The 20,902-nt window shown below is 41.1% G+C and overlaps 1 protein-coding gene across 8 annotated transcripts in view; it reads left to right on the forward strand.

Moving 5' to 3' along the window:
- jmjd1cb (jumonji domain containing 1Cb) overlaps nucleotides 1-18,717 on the forward strand; it is a 412,655-nt gene extending 393,938 nt beyond the window's left edge. For 7 of the 8 annotated variants that reach the window (XM_068052431.1, XM_068052429.1, XM_068052433.1 and 4 more), the window contains 4 exons: nucleotides 9,746-9,885; nucleotides 10,430-10,603; nucleotides 12,935-13,069; nucleotides 17,841-18,717. In XM_068052431.1, the coding sequence (XP_067908532.1) occupies nucleotides 9,746-9,885; nucleotides 10,430-10,603; nucleotides 12,935-13,069; nucleotides 17,841-17,921 (530 nt within the window). In that variant the 3' untranslated portion in view covers nucleotides 17,922-18,717. Of the gene's footprint in view, nucleotides 1-9,745; nucleotides 9,886-10,429; nucleotides 10,604-12,934; nucleotides 13,070-17,496; nucleotides 17,805-17,840 lie in introns of those variants that run through there. The other variant, XM_068052430.1, reaches the window with a different exon arrangement.
- Nucleotides 18,718-20,902: the final 2,185 nt, after the last annotated feature.

Here is a 20,902-nt window from a genome sequence, read left to right on the forward strand (position 1 = left end):
TACCAGAATAGATGGTGAGTCTTCTATATCTTGGCTCTCGAGAAAGTGACTCACCAGGCTTGTGACTAATGCAACAGCTCTTGAGTCACACAAGATGATGAAGGTATTACATGTAGCACATTTAAGTTTGTAAGTAACACCAAATTTTGTAGGACAATAGGATGATTTGAATAGAAGGTTCGATTTCAAGGAGATTTAGATAGCTGTTCATTCCCATATTTGTATGCTCTTCCCCAGGTGGCTGGAGGGGTGGTCAGGAAGCCTGCAGGCATTTTTTAAGATACTTTTTTAAAAACTTATATCATCAATTCTCTTCCCTTCTCTCCTGAAGATTTTTAATATTTTGGAATATTCCTGTCTGGAATATTGTTTCACTTTCTCTCCAGCACCTGCTCAGCTGACCATTATCCATTTCTGGATTTTTAAAAATTATTTCATGGCATGTGGGCATCACTGGCAAGGCCAGCATTTGTTACCGATCCCAAATTGCCCTTGACAACTGAGTGGCTTGCTAGGCCATTTCAGAGGGCAGTTAAGAGTCTGTGGGTCTGGAATCACATGTCGGCTAGACCAGGTAAGGACAGCAGAGTTCCTTCCCTAAAGGATATTTGTGAATCAGATGGGTTTTTATGACAATCGATGATCGTTTCATGGCTCCGTTACCATTAAATTCCAGATTTTTGTTATTTAAATTGAATTTATTAATTAATTGAATTTAAATTCCACCAGCTGTCATGGATGGGATTTGAACCTATGTCCCGAGGGCATTAGCCCAGGTCTCTGGATTACTAGTTCAGTGACATAACCACGAAGTCACTGTCTCCACCAAGTGAGCATGGACTAGCAGTTGAACCTGGGGCTTTCAGATAGGCACAAGTTAAAGTTGCAGGTCAAGGAGAGGGAATCCATCTGGTGCTGATGATTTTCCGCCAAGAGGTGTACTTCAGTGATGGGCAAATTCAGCATCAAGCAAATTGTGCCTTCGGCAGTTTCCATTTTCTTTCTATTGGCAACTCACCAGATGAAGGGTATCAGCAGTACATTCATGTGTAGGAGTAGACCATGGTTTTAAGTTTCATTTATAAATTGTGCAAATTAATGTGAACAACTATTCAATCTCTTGTCGTATTATACTGTGGAAATCAAGGCCAAATGTAATCTTCAGGTGAAGCAGGGTGAGAGGCCAGAGGATAATTGGACCATTGTGTGCTAATGTGATTCAGTACACATTTTTAAGTCGTACATTCTGACATTTTTATATCTCCGTTGTAAATGTAGATATAGCAATGTAAACTGTTGGTGTAAACTTGTCACTGTATTCTTGTGAACTCCTGCCACCACCTGTAAAAGTAAGGACACTGTCACAAGTTTACATTGTTAGTTTCCATTATCCAAGTGGACCAAGGAACTTGTAATGGAAAAAGTTGATAGGAAGTGTCCAGAGACACACAGGAGTGGTAGTGGTATTGTCACTGGACTAGTAACCCAGAGACAAAGGGTATTGCTCTGTGGACATGGGTTCGAATTCCACCACAGCAGAAGGTGGAATTTGAATTCAATTAATAAAAATATGGAATTATAAAGCTAGTCTGATGAAACTATTGTTATTTGTTGTAAAAACCCATCTGGTTCATGAATGTCCTTTAGCAATGTGGTTGACTCTTAAATGCCCTCTGAAATGGCCTAGCAAGCCACTCAGTCGTATCTAACCGCTACGAAGTCAATAAGGAATGAAACCGGACGGACCTAGGCACCGGAAACTACAGTGGCAAACGCAGCCCTGTCAACCCTGCAAAGTCCTCCTTACTAACATCTGGGGGCTTGTGCCAAAGTTGGGAGAGCTGTCCCACAGCCTGACAGTCATACTCTCCGAATCATACCTTAGAGACATTGCCGGGTATGTACTGTTCTACCGGCAGTGGTATACAGTCGGGAGGGGGTTGCCCTGAGAGTCCTCGACATCGGCTCCAGACCCCATGACCTCCAGTCTCATGGCATCAGGTCAAACATGGGCAAGGGCACAGGATGTACTCTGGGTGGGGGACTTCACCAAGAGTGGCTCGGCAGCACCACTACTGACCAAGCTAGTTGAGTCCTAAAGGACATAGCTGCTAGACTGGGTCTATGGCAGGTGGTGAGGGGAGCAAGAGGGGAAAATATACTTGACCTCGTCCTCACCAGCCCGCCTGCCGCAGATGCATCTGTCCATGACAGTATTGGTAGGGGTGACCACCGCACAGTCCTTGTGGAGACGATGTACCGTCTTCACATTCAGGATACCCTCTATCGTGTTGTGTGGCACCACCACCATGCTAAATGGGATAGATTTCAAACAGATCTAGCAACTCAAAACTGGGCATCCATGAGGCGCTGTGGGCTGTCATAAGCAGAATTGTACTCAGCCACAATCTGTAACCTCATGGCCCAGCATATCTCCCAGTCTACCATTACCATCAAGCCAGGGGATCAACCCTGGTTCAATGAAGAGTGCAGGAGGGCATGCCAGGAGCAGCACCAGGCATACCTCAAAACGAGGTGTCAACCTGGTGAAGCTCCAACCCATACTTGCGTGCCAACAGCATAAGCAGCATGAGTTAGACAGAGCTAAGTGATTCCATAACCAACGGATCAGATCTAAGCTCTGCAGTCCTGCCACATCCAATAGTGAATGGTGATGCACAATTAAACAACTAACTGGAGGAGGTGGCTCTACAAATGTAAAAGATAAGGCTGAAGCATTTGCTACGATATTCAGCCAGAAGTGCCGAGTGGATGATCCATCTCGGCCTCCTCCTGAATTCCCCAGCATCATAGATGCTAGTCTTCAGTCAATTCAATTCACTTCGCTTGATATTAAGAAACGACTGAAAGCACTGGATACTGCAAAGGCTATGGGCTCTGACAACATTCCGGCAATAGTACTGAAGACCTGTGCTCTAGAACTTGCTGCGCCCCTAGCCAAGCTGTTCCAGTACAGCTACAACACAGGCATCTACCCAGCAATGTGGAAAATTGCCCAGGTATGTTCTGTACACAAAAAGCAGGACAAGACCAGCCCGGCCAATTACCGCCCCATCAGTCTACTCTTCATCATCAGTACAGTGATGGAAGGTGTCGTCGACAGTGCTAGCAGGTGGCATTTGCTTAGCAATAACCTGCTCACTGATGCTCAGTTTGAATTCTGCCAAGGCCACTCAGCTCCAGACCTCATTACAGCCTTAATTCAAACCTGGACAAAAGAGCTGAACTCCAGAGGTGAGGTGAGAGTGACTGTCCTTGACATCAAGGCAGCATTTGACCGAGTATAGCATCAAGGAGCCCTCGCAAAACTGGAATCAATGGGAATCAGGCAGAAACCTCTCTGCTGTTTGGAATCATACTTAGCGCAAAGGAAGATGGTATTGGTTGTTGGAGGTCAATCATATGAGCTCCGTGACTGCAGGAGTTCCTCACGGTAGTGTCCTAGGCCCAACCATCTCCAGCTGCTTCATCAATGACCTTCCTTCAATCATAAGATCAGAAGTGGGGATGTTCGCTGATGACTGCACAATGTTCAGCACCATTCGTGACTCCTCAGATACTGAAGCAGTCCGTGTAAAAATGCAGCAAGACCTAGACGATATCCAGGCTTGGGCTGATAAATGGCAAGTAACATTCGTGCCAGGCAATGACCATCTCCAACAAGAAAGAATCTAACTATCGCCCCTTGACATTCAATGGCATTGCAATCGCTGAATCCCCCACTATCAACATCCTGGGGGTTACCGTTGACCAGAAACTGAACTGGAGTAGCCATATAAATAACTTGGCTACAAGAGCAGGTCAGAGGCTAGGAATTCTGCAGCGAGTTACTCACCTCCTGACTCCCCAAAGCCTGTCCACCATCTACAAGGCATAAGTCAGGAGTGTGATGGAATACTCTCCACTTGCCTGGGTGGCTGCAGCTCCAGCAACACTCAAGAGGCTCGACATCGTCCAGGACAAAGCAGACCGCTTGGTCCCCCCATCCACAAACAGTCACTCCCTCCACCACTGACGCATAGTTTAGTTTAGAGATACAGCACTGAAACAGGCCCTTCGGCCCACCGAGTCTGTGCCGACCATCAACCACCCATTTATACGAATCCTACACTTATCCCATATTCCTACCACATCCCCACCTGTCCCTATATTTCCCTACCACCTACCTATACTAGTGATAATTTATAATGGCCAATTTACCTACCAACCTGCAAGTCTTTTGGCTTGTGGGAGGAAACCGGAGCACCCGGAGAAAACCCACGCAGACACAGGGAGAGCTTGCAAACTCCACACAGGCAGTACCCAGAATTGAACCCAGGTCGCTGGAGCTGTGAGGCTGCGGTGCTAACCACTGTGCCGCACTGTGGCAGCATTGTGTACCATCTACAAGATACACTGCAGCAATGCACCAAGGCTCCTTTGACAGCACTTTCCAAACCAGCGACTTCTACTACCTAGATGGACAAGGACAGCAGATGCATGGGAATACCACCACCCGCAAGCTCTCCTCCAAGCCACACACTATCCTGACTTGGAACTATATCGCCATTCCTTCACTGTCGCTGGGTCAAAATCCTGGAACTCCCTTCCTAACAGCACTGGAGGTGTACCTACCCCACATGGACTGCAGTGGTTCAAGAAGGCAGCTCACCACCACCTTCTCAAGGGCAATTAAGGATGGGCAATAAATACTGGCCTAGCCAGTGACACCCACATCCCAGGAGCGAATAAAGAAAAAAGATAAATTTATCTTTCAACATGCTGTGTCGCAGGTCCTAAGGAGATGGTTCATGCTTGTGGTTACCTACAGCAAGTTCCATCTTGGTGTTGTGACACTGGAGCAGCAGCAAACACAAAGCTGGAAACATTTTTAAAGGATGGAAGGTATAAAAGTAGCGTTATTGTCATTAATTACTGTGTCGTTTAGATGATGGGAAGACTGTTCATATAGTGCCATTATAGTCATTGGGATTTCCCAAAGTTCTTAACAGCTAATAAAAGTACTTTTTGAACTATAGTCACTGTTGTAATGTAGGAAATGGGGCAGCCAATTTGCACACATCCAGGTCCTGCAAACAGCAATGTGGTAATGACCCAAATAAAAGCAAAATACTGCAGATCCTGGAAATCTGAAATAAAAACAAGAAATGCTGGAAATACTCAGCCGGTCTGGCAGCATCTGTGGAGAGAGAAGCAGAGTTAATGTTTCAGGTCAGTGACCCTTCATCAGAATTGGTCAATGTTAGAAATGTAATAGGTTTTAAGCAAATAAAGCGGGGGTTGGGCGAGAGATAACAAAAGGCAAGGTGTTGTTAGGACAGAGAGTCACAGAGAATAACTGACCAGAAGGTCATGGAGCAAAGGCAAACGGTATGTTAATGGTGTGCTGAAAGACAAAGCGTTAGTGCAGAAAGGGTGTTAATTGACATAAAAATGAACTGCCCTGACCCAAAGCACAAACATGAAAAAAAACAGTGGGTGGCACATGGTAAAAAAAAATGAATGATGAAACAAATTGAAATAAAATAAACTCATCTTCCCTTCCCCTGTCAGCATTCTGAAGGGATCGTTCCCTCTGCGACACCCTGGTCCACTCCTCCATTACCCCCAGCACATCGTCCCTTTCCCACAGCACCTTCCCATGCAGGAGGTGTAACACTTTCCCCTTTACTTCCTCTCTCCTCACTATCCAAGGCCTCAAACGCTCCTTTCAGGTGAAGCAGCGATTTACTTGTACTCTATTCACTGCTCAAAATACGGTCTCCTCTACACTGGGGAGACCAAACGCAGATTGGGTAACCGCTTTGCAGAACACCTCCACTCAGTCCGAAAGCATGACTCCGAGCTTCCGGTTGCTTGCCATTTTAACACACACCCCTGCTCTCATGCCCACATATCTGTCCTGGGCTTGCTGCAGTGTTCTAGTGAACATCAACACAAGCTTGAGGAACAGCATCTCATTTACTGATTAGGCATGCTACAGCCTGCCGGACTGAACATGGAGTTGAATAATTTCAGAGCATGACGGGCCCCCCTTTTTATTTTCAGTTATTTTTTTATTTGTTTTATTTCAGTTTGTTTCATAATTCATTTTTTTTTTACCATGTGCATACCCGGTGGGTTTTTTTTCGTGTTTGTGCTTTGGGCCAGGGCTGTTCATTTTTCTGTCAATTAACACCCTTTCTGCACTAACACTTTGTCTTTCAGCACACCATTAACATACTGTATGCCTTTGCTCCATGACCTTCCGGTCAGTATTCTCTGTGACTCTCTGTCCTATCGACAACTTGCCTTTTGTTATCCCTTGCCCCACCCCCGCTTTATTTGCTTAAAACCTATTACAATTCTAACATTTGCCAGTTCTGATGAAGGGTCACTGACCTGAAACGTTAACTCTGCTTTTCTCTCCACAGATGCTGCCAGACCTGCTGAGTATTTCCAGCATTTGCTCTCTGAAATACCTGAGGGGGCAGACGGGACCTCACTGGCATCGCATGTGAAAAATGGCACCTCTGACAATGTGACACTGTCTCAGTGCTGCAGTGGGGTATCAGCCTAGATTTTCTGCTTAAGTCTTTGAAATAATGATTATAAACACTAAATATTACCAGATTAACCAAGTAAGTAAACATTTGAACTCCCAAGTTTATACAACAAACTGTTAATGTTCCTTTTGTCTGCTATTTAAACGTGCCTCTTAAACAGCTAACCAAGGAACACCATTGGTAACACCTGCAAACATACACGTGACCCAGACTATCAGATATTGTCCATTCATTGTGTGTCATGATCATAATACAGTGAGAGCTTCTTCTTAACCTTAATTGAAAAACCACTATGTCATATCTTAGATATCGCTGATTCAGGAAAGAACAAACTTGCATTTATTTAGTGTTTTTCATGACCTCAGGATGTTCAAAGCTCTTAATAGCAAATTAAGAGCTACTGTTTTGAGATGTAGTCACTGTGTAACGTAGGTAAACACGGCAGCCTGGGTTTCATAATCAATAGAATAAATATTTCTTTCTTTTACCTTTTCTACTCTAGATTGATAGCTGGTTTTAAATTAGGTTGAGATGAGTTACCTGTCTGAGACATAAAAGCAGTAATTATGACCTATTTGATATGGGCCATTGAAGGAAAATTTGTACTTTTATATATAAAATTTAAAATGCAGATTGAATGATTGAGTTCTGATTTCCAGGAAATAGGGGACCATAAAGACATTTGCATATAGATTCCAACTTTGAATGCAGATGCAAAGAAAGATTATTTTCCATTTCATCCAGTTGGTACCATGAACATTATAGTAACATTAATAACATAACGTGATGAAGCCCCAACTCTGGTATCAACTAATTCAGTTGATGTGGGAAGCTGCTGTTGATAGCAACTTGGCAGTACAGTTGAGCCTGCTCACAGGTTCATTTGATATAAGTTTGAAAACTAATTCCACTCCACTTCCTGTGATTGCCCCTTTAAGATCATGTTGCATTAGCCGAGTACATGATTTTCCTTCCATTGTGTACCTTATTAAGCTGGATATTCTGCCCATTCATAATCCATGATTGGAAAATGCAGCTGCTTAGATCTCACTAATTTCCTCACATTGTAACAGTTGTGAATTTGTGCTCTTTGTATGAGTGAGACACATTTCTCTCACAGCATTGCATTTGTCTTGGACTTATAGTTGAGAATTTAACAATATTTAATTCCTCCAAAAGTATTTTTGATTTATATCAATTCTTGTTTCCAAATGTAACCCATCTACACAGTGGTTTCCCAGTCACTCGTGGTCAGATCCTGCACTCTGACAGGGGGAGGGCAATATGATATACTTAAATTCAGTTACTTTTCAAGCTGGTCCTAGAACAGTAACGACATTTCAAAAGTAATTCATAGGCCTTGAAGTGCTTTGGGATGTCTTGGAGCACAATAAGGTGTTATGAAAATGCGATTTCTTTCTTTATAAATTGGGGATTATCAAGAAAGGGTCTTAGAAGCAGTAACTAGTTTTGTAACTCATCCAACTAATCTTCCTTTTATGGCATACTTTATCTTGTAACTAGGAGCAGCATGCATTATCAGAACTAACACCGGTCTTTCTCTTCCAAGTTAAGGAAAGACAAGCATATTGGGGAAGGGGAGGGGCAGAGAGAGAGGGGAGAGCATGCCAAAATAGTCCCTTTCATCAACAAGATAAGTTGATGACCGGGTCAACCGTACGTTAAATCAGTGAGCACTCTTTCCTGCTCCTCCTGATGGACATCATCCTGGTCAGTTCTCACTGCATTGAAGGAATTATTTTAGTATTACAATAATCTTAAATGTAGACGTCAAGGAATGGTCTCTGATTTTGTTGACCCACTTCCTGCCTTTACCTGAACTTTAATATTGTGCCTGTTAATTTGGGCATCACTAACCTAATTATTTTAGAATCAGAGAGAATGGCCATCAGTGATGATTACTTTGGACACTGAATTAGACTGAAGTTCTCACTCTGTGTGGTTTGGCATGCAGTTATTAGTCACTTAGAAGAGGGGTAATGATGATCATCATGGATTGTTCCAAGCCTTATTTCAAATTAGTGTAGTCATCACTATTCCATTATTATTTCGTTGCATTTTTGTCAACTTAATCATAAGATGATTTTTGAAGGAGCAAAAGGTAGTTTTAGGAGCATATAGGGGAGACTATGGTATAGTGGCAATGTCACTAACCTAGCAATGCAGAGGCCTGGGAACACGGGTTCAAATCCCACCGCGGCAGCTGGTGGAATTTAAAGTCAATTAATTAATAAAAATCTGGAATTGAAAGCTGGTCTCAATACCATCGATTGTCGAAAAAACCCATCTGGCTCCCTAATGTCCTTTAGGGAAGAAAATCTGCTGTCCTTACCTGGTCTGCCCTTCATGTGACTTTTAACTACTCTCTGAAATGGCCGAGCAAGCCACTCAGTTGTCAAGGGCAATTAGGGATGGGCAAGAAATTCTGGTCTTGCCAGTGATGCCCACATCCTAGAATATAAAACCTGTGGAGTATTATCAGCCACAAATCCTTGCCCATTGAGCCAAATATGCAACAGCACTGCTAACTGCTTCTAGATTAGAATTCAGCCAATTCCTGAACTCCAATTTCTGTATTACCGTAATGAGCCACTCCCCGGACACATCCTGGAACTTAAATTATCAGAGTAATTTTGTGGTGTAAGGGAAAGTGGCAGGTCTCAGAGGAGTAAGAAGTATTGATAGCTCCCTCAAGGTAGAAGACCTGTAGCTCACTTTTTAATACTTTGCGGATGGTAAAAATGTTGTACTGAAAGTACTCCCTCCATACCATCTTGCTTTAACTATATGTTGTCGCAGCAGTTTATAGGGAAAACTAATAAAATGAAATCACCCCCAAGGTCAGAGAGTTTTATATCAGTTAGAATTTGCACACTTGTTCTCCAAAAAATATTTGTCTCTGAAGAAATGTTTTCTTACATCTTTGGTTGGATTTGTTGACTTGGAGATAATTTATTGTATATAGAAATGTATTTGGATTGAAAGAGGGAAACTGGGCATGTGCTAGGTAAAGTATCTTGTTTAAATCATTGGAATCATTTTAATCATCTGTTGTTGCAAGTTTGTGAAGTTCTTTTCAATGCCACATGCTTAACATAAAATCGCCAAGTTTGTGGCAATGGAACATAAGCAAAAATGCCCATATCATGTTTTTCCAGCTATCTTGAAGAAAATTGAGGATGATGAAATTGATGAAAACACCAAGAAAAGATTGAAGGATGGTGATGAGACTCCAGGTGCTTTGTGGCACATTTTTTCAGCCAAAGATACAAACAAAATAAGGGAGTTTCTACAAAAGGTAAGCATAACACTTTAGGGGAAAGTGCAGTCATTTGCAGTGGAAGAATTTAAACTGTTGTAGTACAGAACCAAAAGGTCAGCAATGTTGGATGGTTTTGGAAATGGGCCAGATTTTATAGTTCTATAGACAGAAGAAATTTGCATTGGTTCCTTTCCATTTCTATTGAAATAATGGACCATAAAGTAGAATCACCTTATTGTGAGATATTGAAGAATTAACTCCTGATTGTAACTGCAATGTTTGATGCTTTTCAAGCCTTTCATTCGAAAGGGAATTTTATTAGAATAAGATGGCTTGCTATAATGACCCCGTGAGTGCCACATTTCCTATCCATTTATAAATATATATTTCATGGAGAAGTTGTATTCACTTTGCTTCTGTGTTAGCTAATGTGTGTCAAAGCACGAATAGTTTCCTGTGAAATCAGGACTGGCCTAGGACAAGAATCTTTTTTTACTTATTGGAGATGTATTTGACAACCTGAGTATAACACATGGATGATAGAAACTTTATTTCTCCGTTGTGCCCCCCCATCAAAAAGGTTAATGAGGAAGAGGGTCATGAATCAATTGAACATGATCCAATCCATGATCAGACATGTTATTTGAACAAGAAACTGCGCCGGAGGCTCTATGAAGAATGTGAAATACGCAGCTGGTCCATCTTCCAGTTCTTGGGTGATGCAGTCTTAATACCAGCAGGGGCACTGCGTCAGGTAATTCAGGACAGTCTCTGCCAATGCACCTTAGAACATAAGGAGTAAGAGTAGACTATTCAGCCCTCTGAGCCTGCTCTGCCATTCACGAAGATCATGGCAGATCTTCTACCTGCACTATCCCCATATATTTTCAATCCTTTCAAAGCCAAAAATCAATCAATCTCTGTCTTGAATATACTCAACTCTCTGGGGTGGAGAATTCCAAACATTCACAACTCTGAGTGAAGAAATTTCTCCTTGTTTCAGTCCTAAATAGTGACCTCTTATTCTGCGACCCTATTTCTAGACTTCCCTGCTAGTGGAAACATCCTCCCAGCATCTAACCTGTCAACCCTCTTAATCAGATCACCTCATCCTTCTAATCTTTAGCAAATATCGGCACAGTATATTCAATCTCTCTACATAGCACAAGCTCCTCATCCTGGGAATCAGTCCAGTGAACCTTTATTGCACTCCCTCAAAGACAAATATAACCTTTTTAAGTAAGGAGACCAAAACTGTACACAATACTCCAGGTGTGGCCTCACCAAGGCCCTGTACAATTGCTGTAAGACTTTTTAACTCTTGTACTCGAATCCCTTTGTTCTAAAGAGTAAACACTATTTGCTTTCCTAATTGCTGTATATGTATGTAAACACTTTGTGAATCATGTACAAGGACACCCAGATTCCTCTGAATACCAACATTTCCCAGTCTCTCACCATTAAAAACAATACCGCTTTTGAATTTTTCCTACCAAAATGGATAACTTCACACTTCTCCACATTATATTCCACCTGCCATGTTCTTGTCAACTCACTTAACCTGTCTATCCCTGTCCCTCTGCAGCCTCTTTGCATCCTCCTCACAGCTTACTTTCCCTCCTAACTTTGTATTTTAGCAAACTTATACACATTACATTCAGTACCCTCAACTAAGTCATTAATATAGATTGTAGCGAGCTGAGGCCTAAGCACTGATCCTCGCGGTACCCCACTCGTTACAGCATGCCAACCCAAAAATGACTTACTGTTTATTCCCAATCTCTTCTGTCTGTTGACCAATCCTCAAATCATGCTAATATATTTTCTCCAATCCCATGAACTCAAATTTTGTGCAATATCCTCTTGTGTGTGCTATCTTATTGAATGTTTTTTGAAAATTCAAATACACCACATCCATTGGCTTCCTCTTATCTACTTTGCTAGTTACAGCTAGCAGATCTGTCAAGCATAACTTCCCTGTCATAAATCCATGCTAACTCTGCCTATCCCTTCTAAAAGTCAAGTTTCCTGGAATATTTAGTTCCCAATTTAGGCCACTCTACAACCCCATCTCCATAATGACTATGAGATCAAACCCATTTATTTCTATCTGTGCCATTAATTCATATATTTTGTTGTAAATGCTTTGTGCATTCAGATAGAGATTTTACTTTTAGCTTTTTTTCCTATTTTTCCTGATGTCACCGTAGTCTCTAATGCCCATTACCTTTGTTAAGCTCTCTGTCACTTCCTGACCCACTCTACTTATTTTTTAACCCAAATCGCCACTCTGCTGTACATTCTTGACATTTCTGTTGCTGCTTTTGAATTTACCCTTTCCTGAATTCTCCCATTCCCCACTTCCTTAGTTTAAAGCCCTATCTACCACTCTAGTTATTCGATTCATCAGGACACTGGTCCCAGCCCAGTTTAAGTGGAACCCATTCCAACAGAACAACTCCCTCTTTTCCCAGAACTGGTGTTAGTGCCCCATGTATCGAAACCCCTTCTTCGCACATCACCCTTTCGGCCATGAAGTTAACCTTCTAATCTGTTTGTCCCAATGCCAATTTGCACACGGCTCAGGTAACAATCCAGTGATTATTACCTGTGATGTTCTGGATTTTAATTTCGACTCCAGCTACTCAAACTCTCAGCAGAATCTCATTCCTAGATCTACTGTATTGTTGGTTTCTACATGAATCACAACTGGATGCTCCCTCTCCCACTCCATGTTGTTCTCCAGCTGTGAGACAATGCAGGTACTCATCTTAAGTTTATGGGTGTCTCCTCATTTTGAGGATAGAACTCAAAACACAGCAGTTTCATTAGTAAACCTCAAGCAATCTCTCGCTCAGACTGTAACAAATGTACATCTTCATTTAGTAGTTTAATGTCAGTTGGCTTTTTCCAAAATGGGGGCATGATCAACATTTCTGTACTCTTCACGTGTGTGACATGTTACCCTTAAACAATTAATTGTATTTTTATTAAAGAACAGTTTGTGTTGCTAAGTCACACTTGTGTATAATTTAATTATTGTGTATGGCGTGCTCATCGAACACTTTTATTTTATCCTTTTCAGATGCAGAGTATTTATAGTTGCATTCAGGTCTCGGAAGACTTTGTGTCACCAGAGCACACAGTGCAATCTTTCCATCTGACACAGGAACTGAGACACCAGTCAAAACATGAGATAAACTATGAGGATAAACTGCAGGTATTGACTTTCCTGATTCAGACCAGTTGACTAGTCGGTTCCAACTAAGGGTTAAGAGAAATATCGTTTCCTTAAAAAGGAAGAGTAAATTGGACTTGAGATCAATGAATGTTAAATAGGCATTGTGTTGCTTATTGGGGTCTTCGTTTGTACTTTCGCTTATTTAATAAACTCTATTTTTTGTTACTTTAGCTAAATTATAAAGGGTGTATGAGCAGTGGCCTAATAGCTGTACCAGGCTGAATCCTGACATCTGATGTCTGGGACATGGAAGAGTAAGGTGCCTCTGTTTCCCCCCCCCATCTTCCTCCCCACCCCACAAAAATATATAATTTTATTCTTATCACTGGAATTGTACATTAATTCTTTTATGCTTTCAGATACAGTACTTAGTTTGCACAGGTACTTGGTTTACAACAGTTTTGACCAGTAGAATTCACTGACTAGCCACAGGTGTGGCTGTAGCTACACTGTTCTAGCCACATGCACTAATTTCTGTAGAAAACGCCTTACACAGACTACAGCTAAATAAATGCAATTCACGTCTTGGTATCATAGGATGGAACAGCACAGAAGGGAACTATTTAGCCCATTGTCCCTGTGCTGGCTCTTTGGTAGAGTTATCCACAATAGCCCTTTTAAGTTTTTCCCTTCAAGTATTTGTCCAATTCTCTTTTGAATGTTGCTGTTGAAACTGCTTCCACCACCCTTTCAGGCAGTGCATTCCAGATCATCATAACTTTGTTTAAATAAAAGTGGTTTTCACATGTCACCTCTGATTCTTTGCCAATCATCTTAAATTTGTGTCCTTTGGCTACTGACCCTTTTGCCACTGGAAAAGTATATACCTTTTCAAAACTTTTCTATCAATTTTCTTCTTAACCTTCTTTGCTCTAAGGAGAACGGCACCAGTTTCTCTAGACTCTCCATATAACTGAAGTCCCTCATCCCTGGTATCATTCCAATAAATCCCTTCTGCATCCTCTCGACAGCCTTGACATTCTTCTTAAAGTATGGTGTCCAGAATTGAACACAATTCTCCAGCTGAGGCCTGACCAGCGTTTATAAAAGTTTAGCACAACTTCCATGCTTTTGTATTCTATTCCTCTATTAATAAAGCCAAGAATCCCATAGGCCTTTTTAACAGCCTTCTCAAATTGTCCAGTCACTTTCAAAGATTTGTGTATATACACCCCCAGGTCTCTCTCTTTCTGTACCCCCTTTAAAATTGTACCATTTTGTTCATATTGCCTCTCCTCATTCTTTGTATGCAGAGAATGGGCGGCGCAGTGGTTAGCACTGCAGCCTCACAACTCTAGCGACCCGGGTTCAGTTCCGGTTACTGCCTGTGCGGACTTTGCAAGTTCTCCCTGTGACCGCGTGGGTTTCCGCCGGGTGCTCCGGTTTCCTCCCACAGCTAAAGACTCGCAGGTTGATAGGTAAATTGGCCATTGTAAATTGCCCCTAGTGTAGGTAGGTGGTAGGAGAATGGGGGGGATCTGATAGGGAATATGGGATTAATGTAGGATTAGTATAAATGGGTGGTTGTTGGTCGGCACAGACTCGGTGGGCCGAAGGGCCTGTTTCAGTGCTGTATCTCTAAATAAAATAAAATTAAAATAAAGAAGTGTGAAGTGATACATTTCACCAGTCTATTACTGCCTTATTGTTTACTATATTTCCGAGTTTCGTATCTTCTGTAGACTTTGAAATTACGCCTGTCTATACGCAAGTCCACATTATTGATTTAAACTAAAATTCAGTCGACCGAATACCGACCATTGAAACACCACTATGTACTTTCTCCCTGTTTGAAAAGCAGCCATTCACCTACTGTCTGCTTTCTGTCCCTTAGCCAAGTTTTGTATCCACACTGCCACTGTCCCTATAATCCCATGGGCTTTAATTTTGCTGACAAATCTAATATGTTGTACTTTGTCAATTGCATTTTTAAAAGTCCCTATATGCAATATCAGCTGCACCATCCTCATCAACCATCTCAAGGAACTCTTAACACTATCTTTCTTCAATAAATCCATGCTGACTTTCATTATTAGCCCATAATTTTCTAAATGCTAGTTAGTTTTGTCTGGATTATTGTCTTTCAAAGTTTCTCCACAACTAAACTTAGGCTGACTGACCTGTAGTTTCCTGATTTAGTGGCGCAGTGGTTAGCACCGCAGCCTCATGGCTCCAGCGACCCGGGTTCAGTTCTGGGTACTGCCTGTGCGGAGTTTGCAAGTTCTCCCTGTGACCGTGTGGGTTTCTGCCGGGTGCTCCAGTTTCCTCCCACAGCCAAAGACTTTCAGGTCGATGGGTAAATTGGCCGTTGTAAATTGCCCCTAGTGTAGGTAGGTGGTAGGGAATATAGGATTAATGTAGGATTAGTATAAATGGGTGGTTGTTGGTCGGCACAGACTCGGTGGACCGCAGGGCCTGTTTCAGTGCTGTATCTCTCTATGACTCTATTCCTCCCCTTATTTAAGCAAGGGTGAAACTTCCCTGCCCCTCTCCTCGTGCTGCTCCCTGCCCAGTGACATCCTCTCTTCCCCCTTGCGCTTACCCCCCTCTTTCTCCCTGTGCTTACATCCCCTTCCCCCTTGCGCTTACTCCCTCTCTTTTTTCCCTTGCACTTACTCTTCCTCTCTCACTCTTCCTCCCCCCCTTTCCCATATCTTGCACTGGATCCTTGTGGATAGCGCAATCACTTTCAATTATATCTGCTGAACTGTCCTGAATCAGCACGTGCACATATGACATGCTCCCTCAACCAAGAACCCTCCCCCGCCATAAAAACGCAGGCCAAATGGGTCCGTTTGCATAGTGCATTCCAAACACTAATCAAACAAGGAGAAAGGCAGGAACATATATGCATCCCTCATTTTTAAAAAAAACTTTTAAGTAACTGTTGCTGCTCAGACCTTTTTGAAAACGACTTCCCCTTCTCTCTCCTCTTCAGAAGGAAACATGAGTGGAACGTTCCGTACTGTGCACCGAGCCACTACAGAGCTCCAAGGTGCTTGGCGTTCTCATTATTAGATATTCCAGTGTCCCCTTGACTTGCAGTTAACATTTAAGCTGAAATAGTGTACAGGATTACCTATTGATAAAATTCCACTTGTTCATCTTATGGTTGTGAGGTCCACACTCTCTAAGGTTCCCTCTCATTTGCCTCCTTGCAGAGCTGGAGTCCAGGTTTTCTAAATTTTCTTTCCTTCACACTTGATGTTAGTCTTGTGGTCCAAATTTGCACAGCCTCCAGACCATGGAGCTTTCCTGTGTGCCATTAACCAGAACTGAACACAAAGTTCAATGTTCCGTCTGACCAGAGCACAACACACTTTTAGCACTGTTTGTTTCGATTGCTGCTCTACACAACCCTTCCAGATCTCTCTAAATTTCTTCCCTAGCTAGTTCAACACCATTCATTATATATGTCGGTCTTCTGGTCAATATTTATCCCTCAAACAACACCATTAAAACTGATTATCTGGTCATTATCACATAGTTGTTTGTGGGATCTTGCTTTGTGCAAATTGGCTGCTGTGTTTCCTACATGACCATGATGACTACACTTCAAAAGTACTTCAGTCAAGTAAAACTTCGGGATGTCCTGAGGTTGTAGAAGGTGAAATAGAAATGCAAGTCTTTCTTTTTCTTTTTACATCTCTCATTTTTTCCATTGTGTTTAAGACCTTGCATTTACCTGTATTGAATTTTACCTGCCATATATCTATCCAGTTGAAAATATTATCTAGCTCGTAACTTCCAACAAGAATATTGCTTATTCATACCAAGGCTAAATGCTGACAATAAGTTCTAACTCCATTTAAATGTGTCAGGAATGGAGCCACAACACGGGTTTATAATGCAACATTGCCATCTGTTGGTAGTAAAATGCTACATTAACACTTCCCATTTTCAGGTAAACAAATTGATCCACCTGCTTCCCACCACTTTCTGCCTCAACTGGATAGTTTTCATTGGCTCTGGTCCAGGGTACTTAAAGGAGCTGTGTGTAGAGAATCTATTGGTGGAGAGACTGGAATAATAATGTCAGTTATGGAATGGCATTTACTTTGGTTGAAGTCCATATCCCAGAGCATTCACCCCTGACGACTGCAATGCCCATGTTTGTATAACAGGTTTAATCAGGACAGCAAAATATAGTGCTGTGTGTTACCTTGTGTTTCAGGCATTGAACCCAAAGCTGTTGGCAGCTTCAGAGAAATAACTGTCACCATGAGCCATACAATTGTGCTCTTCACACACTGTACTAAAATGCACACTAATATTACAATAATGAAGCTACTCTAATATCCTGTGTAACTTCATTGTTGTAGTACTGGCCGTAAACTACAAAAATATTCATTTTATAAAACATAAACTCACCCTGTCACACTTTTTCCCCTCTTATCCTTTTTCAGTTGTGATGCAAGATAAACAGGATCCTTGCTGACACAGTGTGATGCATAGAAGACGGACTTAAATTATGACAGCCTGAAAACCAATTATTTCAGTCAACTGTTCATCTTTTGCTTCATAAAAGTAACATGGGTTTTGTTACAGGAGAAACCCTGGATTGTAATATTTTTTAAATTGAGCCTAATTAATATACTTCATGAATCAATTGCCCTAATATAATCCTCCAAATTTTGTAAAGCTCCAAATTTACACTAGCCATGTTTTTTACTTTTTTTTATGATGGCTGTTATTTAGTACTTAAATTGTTTACTATAATTGGTTCTCTAATGTCTCAATTTCTTTGCAGGTAAAAAATATAATTTACCATTCAGTTAAAGATGCTGTGGGAACTCTGAGAATGCATGAAGAAAAGATGTCGAATGCATAATGGTAGTCATATTTGGTGACTTTACATGATCATTTGTTTAAAAAGATACATCAGCAGTGCCAAGGAAATTTGTAATCGTGGTTACAACTGTCTTGTGACTACTGTAATAAATTGGCCAATGCATCAAAATTAATGTAATTATAAAAGACAAAATGTAGCTATTAACAATATGCAGGAAACTAGCACTGTGCTGTTCCATGTATTATATTGTACATTTTAAAATTAAAAATATTTATTTTTGGACAAAATGTTACAAACTTTTATGCCATATTGTAGATCTAATGTAAACATATTTGTACAGTTTAGGTGGCTAAAATGGATATTTTCACTACATTGAGACAGTTACTGTGAGAAGGCAGATGCGACTACCAGCTATGCCTAATTTTTTGTTTAATTGCTGAATCGCACAGCTATCCACGTCATATCTGAAAGTACTGCCAAATAACGACACATTCTGAAGTTCCTTACTATACAGGAAATGACTGGATGCGTATACTATACACATCAGCTTTTTATTAATTATTCATTGTAGAATTTAAACATTTAGAAAGTTGTAATTTATTCAGAAAAGTTGTCTTGTTAAATTTGTTATGGTGAACTTTTGCAAGAAAAATTACATTACTAAGAAAGTTGATATTCTATGTAAATACATAAATATATACATTCAATTATGTATTTTTTTAAAACATAGCTTGCTTCAGTTTGTTAAAATACAAGTGTTACAGCTTTGTACGGTGAAATTGAAAGGGGTTTTACATTTTCCAATAAAATTGATTTTATCAAATATCTGAATTTACATGTTTTGTCTGTTGGTGAATTTATGTTTGAATCTGCTATTAATCATGCTGGGATTTAAGAAAATACTTCACAAGCTATTAATTTCTTTTTAGGATCTGTTTATTATCATACAATTAAGATAATTTTGAAAAGGTCTTAAGCAGTGGTATGCCTTCTGTATAGAACATTTTTATATCTTGCATACCTTGGAAGTTTCTTCTGTATTTATAGTTGTACACCCTTGTATTTTGGATTACATTAGAGTTTGTAGTCCCACATTCTTCTTGCTGTTTTCAATTTTGCTTATGGAATCCCAGATTTGGGATTGCAATCGCTATTTTACCTTCATCGGGTAATGAGCTGTGCTTGAGTCTCACTAAATTTGGGGGAAAAAGGAGAAAAAATAAATTTTAATATGGATCCAAATGTTTTTAAAACACAGAAGATAATGTGAGTTTTCAGTCAGTTCTGATTTCAGCTTTATTTTCTTGTGCTGCAGACATAACCCAAGAAATAGGAGCAGGAGTAGGTCATTTGGCCCCTCGAGCCTGCTTCACCATTCAATAAGATCATGGCTGATCTGATCGGGGCCTTAACTCCACTTTCTTGCCTGCCCCATAACTCTTGACTCCCTTGTAGATCAAAAATCTAAACTCAGCCTCGAATATGTTCAATGACCCACCTAACACTGCTCTCTGGGTAAGAGAATTCCAAAGGTTAACACCCCTCTGAGAGAAGAAATTCCTCCTCATCTCTCTTAAAAGGGAGACCCCTCATTTTGAAACTGGGTCCCCTAGTTCTAGAATCCCCCACAAGGGGAAACATTCAGCATCTACCCTGTCAAGCCCCCTCAGAAACTTATATGTTTCAATAAGATCACCTCTCGTTCTTCGAAACTCCAATGAGTATAGGCCCAACCTGTTCAAACTTTCCTCATAAGATGATCGCTTCAACCCAGGAATCAGCCTAGTAAACATTCGCTGAATTGCTTCCAATGCAAGTATATCCCTTCTTAAGTAAGGAGACCAAAACTACATGTAGTAAGTGCGGTCTCACTAATGCCCTGTACAGTTGTAACAAGACTTCCCTACTTTTATACTCCATCCCCCTTGCAATAAATGCATTTGCTTTCCTAATTACTTGCTGTACCTGCATGCTAACTTTTGAGATTCATGTACAGAACACCCAGGTCCCTCTGTACGCAAGCATTCACCAGTCTCTCTCCATGTAAATAATATGCTGCTTTTCTATTCTTTCTGCCAAAGTGGACAACCTCAAATTTTCCCACATTATACTCCATCTGCCAAATTTTTGCCCACTCACTTTATCTATAATCTCTTTGCAGACATTTTGTGTCCTCCTCACAAGTTGCTTTCCTACCTATCTTTGTAAAAATTTGGCTACAATACGCTCCGTCCCTTCATCAACTTCATTAATATGCCTTGTAAATAGCTGAGGCCCCAGCACTGATCCCTGTGGCACCCCACAAGTTACAGTTTGCCAACTTGTAAATGCCCCATTTATCCTGACACTCTGTTTCCTGTTAGCTAATCCTATCCATTTTAATATATTACCTCAACACCATGAGCTCTTACATAGTAACCTTTCATGTGGCATCTTATTTTTATCCACCCTACTTGTTGCATCCTCAAAGAACTCTAATGAATTTCACACAATTTCCCTTCCATAAAACCATGTTGACTCTGCCTGATAGCATTATGATTTTCAAACTGTCCTGATACTACTCCCTTAATAATGGATCGTAGCATTTTCCCAGTGACAGATGTCACGAGTTTTTTTTTTTATTGAAAACCAAGAATTCTGTGTGTTTTTAAAACTGAGAAAAAGTATTTTTCTGTGAACATTGAATGCTGAAACTTGGTGTTTGAACTGAGTGGGACAGACTGCAAGGCACTTGCTCCAAACAACTCAGCAGAGAGGTGACAGGTCACATGACTTATTGTTAGCGTTTTGGTTTTACTTCTGCATTGTGAGACCAGTGGGCTGGACAGGCAGGAGGCAGTAAAAACTAGCTGGGACGTGCTTGCAGACCAGAGAAAAAGAACTCTCTAAAAAGGAAGACTTGCCTCTCTTGGAATGAAATCCTACATTTAAGGTGCAGCTGTGGTCTACCTGGAGAGAGAAAAGACCCAGGAAAAGAGGAGTTGCTGCTCTTTGTGAAGGAAAACTGCTTTGCAGAGAGG

Source organism: Heterodontus francisci, chromosome 20 (genome assembly GCF_036365525.1).
Source record: "Heterodontus francisci isolate sHetFra1 chromosome 20, sHetFra1.hap1, whole genome shotgun sequence".
NCBI lineage: Eukaryota > Metazoa > Chordata > Chondrichthyes > Heterodontiformes > Heterodontidae > Heterodontus > Heterodontus francisci.